This window comes from Hydra vulgaris, chromosome 01 (assembly GCF_038396675.1).
Source record: "Hydra vulgaris chromosome 01, alternate assembly HydraT2T_AEP".
In the NCBI taxonomy this organism is placed as follows: Eukaryota; Metazoa; Cnidaria; class Hydrozoa; order Anthoathecata; family Hydridae; genus Hydra; species Hydra vulgaris.
This window is the reverse complement of record NC_088920.1, coordinates 12,962,825-12,968,992: the sequence shown is the minus strand read 5'-3', so window position 1 is coordinate 12,968,992 and position 6,168 is coordinate 12,962,825. Positions and strand designations below refer to the sequence as shown.

Sequence of the window (6,168 nt, the reverse complement as noted above, 5' to 3'; positions counted from 1 at the left end):
AAACCCACTAGTCTATTTTTTAATTAAAAAATGTATAAATCACAGCAGCTATAAGCTACCCGCTTTATATACGTTTAAAACTTTACAACAACTTGAAATTTATAAGAACTGAAATATAAAGACTGAAATAAGAATACAACTTTTAAGTTTACAAAACTTGTTAAAAGTACAATATTTTGATTAAGAGTATTTCATCATTTGTGAAAGTCAAGTTGTGAAGCAGCTTTTGGTTTGCATTGTTTTTTATTCCTAAGCAAGTATTTCTTAGTTTATTTCTTATCTTTTGTGGAGACTTTTTGTTGATTTTTGGTTTGCTTCAAAATTTTCTTTTCTTTTGACAAACGAATTTCATTTTTGACAGGAGTATCAGTCAAGATCCTTGTTTTTAACTGCCTACTTTTAACATTTTTTTTTCTGGCAGATGCTTTTGGGTAAGGTTTTAAAACCTCAGGTGAGATTATAGAAGCAACACTTGTTGACACTTTGTTTAAAATACTTGTTTCAATATTTACTATAGTTATTTCAGACTCTATGTGATTAACATGTGCTGGTATCATTTCAGATTCCATGTTGTTGACAGGAGTGATAGTAACTGTATCTGGAGCAGCTCTATCTGTAACTGATGATGGTAGATATTCGTCATCTTTGAAAATTTCAGAATTGAATGGCTCAATGCCAGCTACTCTAAATCTTGTCTGTATATTAGATGGTGAGAAAGCTTTTGTATACGGTTCTCGAACTATTGAAACAATATCATAAATGGTCATTGGTCTTGGGTTTGAAACCATCCAATTATCACATGCAGAATTGTAAAACCTTTTCAATGGTCCAAAAACAGTTCTATCTAATGGCTGCAATTTATGGCTGCAATGGGGAGGAAAACTTATCATTGTAATTCCGTGTTGTTGAATTGCAAGCTCCAAGCCTTTAACAGAAATATGACTTTCAAGACTGTCGAGAAGTAACAAAACTGGAGATTCCTGAGAACAGTTTGAATATTTAACAAAATGTTTAATCCATTCTATGAAAATTTCTGAGTTCATCCAACCAGAAGGATTTGCAAATCCCACACATCCAGGAGGTCCTTCCTTAATCATGTAATCATGAAACTTTACCCTAGGAAAAATAAATAATGGAGGAATGGAATTTCCAATAGCATTAGAGGCACAACATGCAGTTACCAATTTTCCTCGTTCTGCAGATGTGATTCTTCCAACTTGTTTGCTTCCTCTACCAGCTAAAACCTTTACCGGCTTTTGAACGGTTGTTAAACCAGTTTCATCAACATTATATATACAGTTAGGATTATATTTATATCGATTTCTTACCGTTTTAAGATTTTGAAAAAACTCTCTTACAGTGTCTTTGTTAAAAGCTGTTGATCGAGCGAAGCTCGTTGCTTCAGGTGTTCGTAGAGACAACTCTGGTTGTCTTTTCATAAAACCTTGCAACCAATCAATGCCTGCAATTTTATTTTTGATCCATGATGATGGGCATATCTTATTGTTTTTTAAAGCAAATTCATATGCCAATAATCGCGTTGACCTAGTTGAAAGGCCATGGTTCATTTTTGATGCAATTAGTAAATAACTTGATAAACTTTTTTCATCTTCTGCTGTAAAAACTTGTCTATTGTTGTAGTTAGGCTTGAAAGCTTCATTTGGATTAAGTCTCTTTTTACGACAATATCTTTTTAAAGTCATTCTATCTATGTTAAACTGACGTGCTACAACATTCAGTTGTGTTCCTTCTAAAACTTTATTTACTGCTACTTTCATTGTTTCACTTGGTATAGCAACTTTATTTGTTTTTTTAATTCTATTTCTAACCATTTTAAGATCTGTAAAAAAATATATCAATAAAAACATATGTTTTTAATAAATGCTAATATTTAACATAATAATATTATGTTAAATATTTTTTAAATTATTATGTTAAATATTATTCTTTTGATATTATAAAATAATAGTATTATTATTACTAGCTTATAACATAAGTAGATTTAAAAAATGAAATGCTAAAAGCTATTGTTTGTTTATATATAGTTTTTTTTTAAATTATAAATACAATTCCATTCGTTTAACTGTATTGCTTATAAACAAAAACATGGGGCACTTCGTCTTCTATGGGGCACTTTGATCCTCCGATCAATGGGCCCCGCATAGTCAAAGATCAATGTACCCCAATAGGTATAGGTAACATATTGATAGCATTATCTACTGTATAAATTGCAGCCAAATAAAAATTATATATTATATTATACACCTAACACTTACAAATTTAAAATAAAATTGTTGTTAACCCATACAGACATCTAAATAAAAATATATTTGAATTATAGTACGATTTAAAAAAATCACTTTTTATGACGAAAAACAATATTTTCTTTATTTTTTTTTGACGCTGATAACCTTATGAAAAAATATTACGAATAATCAATTAGGGAAGCATAATGGTTAATTAAATTGCAACCTCACTTCTAGTAAGGCAATAATGAACGAGTAAAAGCCAAAAGATCATACTGCCCCGGCGATCAATGCGCCCCCATCTCCCCTATATAGGTGATGCGGAAGTTATCGGACAAAATAAAAACGTCATTAACTTATTTATAAATAAAAAAACAAACTACTATTATATTTTTTTTAAATAAAGCATATATCTTTTAATAAAAATATATTATTTTTTATATGAAAAAAAATCCATCTGCAATTGATCTCAATTTTGCTCTGACGCCTTTCATATGCGACTGTAAAATGTTTAAACCAATTTCTTGTAGTTTTAGTTTAATGCGATCAATCAAAACTTGCTCTGTTGAAGCTTGCCAATCTCCCTCGAAAACCTTCTGTGCCAAATGTCCCCAAAAGTTTTCAATTGGTTGTGCTTGAGGCACATTTGGGGGATTGGATTCTTTATCAACGTAATAGATATATTCATTATTCTAAAGATTCTCTAAATTGGATATCCATCCAATTTAGAGAATCTTTAGAATAATGAGAACTTGCTAAATCTCGCCAAAATAAATAGTTAAAGTCTCCATAATATTTGTGAATAAATGGAAGAAGTCGTTTTTCTAAACATTCATTAATATAGATTGATGAATTGATCGCTACAGCCTTGGAAGTGCGAAACAATGGCTCGGACATACCACGGTCAGATATGGCTATCGATGACTAGAAGCGATTTTGTATTATAGAGTTGGTTAACTAGTTTCCTGCTACTTTTCTTTGCCTTTATTTGTTGTTCTATAATGTATTTTGGAGTCTTTTCACGTTTTCTATATTTAATATTCATTTTTTTTAACTGACGACCAATTGTCGATTGATTTACACCGAATTTAATACCTATTTTTCTCTGACTGACCCCTTTTCGATTGTTGACAAGTCTCGTTAATTCGGCTTTCTTTTCTCTAGTCCAGGATGTCGGACGACCAGGGTGCTTTCTATCAGAAAACGATTGAACAGTTTCAAGTCTTTTTAGGTTATCTTATATTGTACTTCGAGCAAATCCTTCCTTTTCAAAATAATTTACGATTTTTTTTTTTTTATATATTAGGTTTATTTACAAAAAACATTTTTAGTCGCTTTCGAAAAGATTCTCGTTCAGCTGCATCTAACCTCATTTTAAATAATTGTGTTTCAAATAACAAAGTTTATATCTTTTAGAACGTTTATGCCTACGCATAAAACCACAAAAACTAATTATTATGCTCAAATAATGAAATTAGGATTTGTCCGATAACTTCGGCATCACCCGTTATGTGAAATGTTTTAACAGAACAATATCTCTTCAGAAAAGATATTCTTTTAATAAAGTATTTCACATGTATCAATGCTTTCGTTTATATAATACTATATAATATATAAATAATATTATATAATTGTGTTATATATTTACAAGTTCATTAATATAATATTAAGTTATAAGAAAAGATTTCAGTTAAATTCTGTCTTATAACATAATCGTTCAGTTAAAGCACTATCACAGTTATTATTTTAATAAATGATGTTATCATTTAAAACTCATCAGTGCAAATTGTAACGGGAATTTATTTATTGTCCCATAATATAAGTGATAATAGACAGAAGACACAAAAAAAACTCTGAAGTATAGATAGAATAAATCTATCTGTACAGTAAAACAGGGTGAGTAGAAACAATTTTCAACTTTGGTTTGAAGTTTTGCATATTTGCAGTTGTTCTATAAACAATTTTTTGCCCAAACAAATTTCTCTGTTAGACCTATTTGTTAATGGTTATTAAACTTTTTAATTTTAACTTATTTTAAAGAAAAAAATTAAAACACGGTGTTTCTAGTCACCCCGCAAATTGGGGTGAATAGTGCATAATTTCATGTTTTTTCTATTGAAACGAAACGGGGGTTGTCCCAAATCAGAAATTTTTGATCAGTTTGTTTTTTCAGATATGGAAGAGCAAATGTCAGTACCCAATCTTCAAAGCAAAAGGAATCAAACCAGCTAGGCTTTCTTCCATTGTTCCTGGCATTTTTGGCACACCCTCTGTTCAGCTTTGGTACAAGTTCATTGCCTGTACACAACGTAAGGGGGTAAAATAGTGCCATCAGCAGTGGCTGCAAACATCACAGACGTAGATGCCTTTGATAAGGTATCACTCACTTATTTCAACTTAACTTACTCACTTTCTTTAAAATGTTACTAAAAAAAGCTGCATTCAAACAAGGCGATCCAGTCTCAACACTCAAAGATCGCAAAAATAAGAATAATAAAAGTTTCAAAAGACACATCAAAGGTACTCTCTGATGAAACAAAAAGAATGATTGTGCATGCGTTCCACTCACTTAGTGCCTAGTGTTATGTTAAACCCAAAATGAGCTCATTTGTAACTGACTACCTTGAACGTGAAGATAAATTGCACTTTTTCAAAAATGGAAAGCCTTGACTCCAAATATTCAATTTTAAAATCAGGTCGGACTGTGCACGATAAGTTTATTGAACAGCTGAAAGAAGTATCTTTATCCAAAACTGAGCAAATTGGTGATATTATAGTACTAGATGGGCATACCACTCACATGAGTTTGGAAGCATTGTTACTGTGCAAAAAATACAAAATAATCTCGATTTGTCTCCTAGAGCATTCTTCACATTTTCTAAAATGTGAAGAATTGCTATTTCAAACAAGCGCGGAAGTTAATGGAATTTAATCCATTATTATCATTTCTAACAGCAGCACCAGTAACATCTTCCTCAGTCACTGCATTATCATCAACAACCGCCATCGCAGCGCCTACTCCATCTACACGCCAGTTATCATCTTTACTAACTACACCAGATTTAAGTTTTAATAGCAATCAAGCACGTGTTGATTCAACACGAGTCTAATTGCTATTAAAACTTGAAGCTGGCGTAGTTGGTAAAGATGATAACTGGCGTGATTAGTTGATAAAGATGATAACTGGTCATTACTGCAATCTTGAAAAAAGAAGAGGACTCATTGATTCGTTCTTTATGGCCCTCAAGGTCTTACTTGGAACCTTAGTCATTACTACAGGGATCTTTAAGGTAAAAATTAGTAATAACAAAATAAAAAATAAAAAAGAGGTTGTTAGATAAAAGAAAAGAATAAAACAGCTAACTTTCTGGAGGGTTCAATTGAATTGTGGAGGAAGCGGCATTTTCTTTGGTGTGCGTTATAGTTGTTAATCCTATATCCTCAAAAGCCTACTTTTCTTAAAGTTTTGCTCCTTCTGCTGCTTTTTTAGCAGCTTTAGCACGTTTTTGAGCGCAAGAAGATTTCTTTCGAACCATTTTGTCGAAACACCTATATTTAATTTTAAAGTTTTTATAAAAGAAGGCAATTTCATTTTCATGTTTTAGTGTTTATACAAATCAAACGTGTTTTACTCGAGCAAAATTGTTTTTAATAGTATTTTATTATTATAATTATTTTAGATAAAAAAAAATAAATTAATCATATTTTGTTTCAATTGTTATTTTGTATTATTTTAATTTTATTCAACGTTCTCAAATACAAGACCTAAAAGATAAAATAATTAAACCCTTTTTGGTTATGACTTTTAAGCATTAAAATGGCAAAAAGGCTGCGACACAGTGGTTAAAAGCTTGGTTTAGAAGCATGAGATCCAGTGTTTGAAGCGAGCTCTGGACATATTTCGCGCCATCGTTAAGGTAGG

At 31.0% G+C, this 6,168-nt stretch overlaps 1 protein-coding gene across 1 annotated transcript; it reads right to left on the bottom strand.

Moving 5' to 3' along the window:
• Window positions 1–269: 269 nt before the first annotated feature.
• LOC136074107 (tigger transposable element-derived protein 4-like) lies at window positions 270–5,253 on the bottom strand. The gene is made up of 2 exons (XM_065786408.1): window positions 5,154–5,253; window positions 270–1,840 (listed from the first exon to the last, which is right to left on the bottom strand). The coding sequence occupies exons 1-2, from the start codon at window positions 5,251–5,253 to the stop codon at window positions 270–272; spliced, it is 1,671 nt and encodes a 556-aa protein (XP_065642480.1).
• Between the last annotated feature and the right edge of the window lie 915 nt (window positions 5,254–6,168).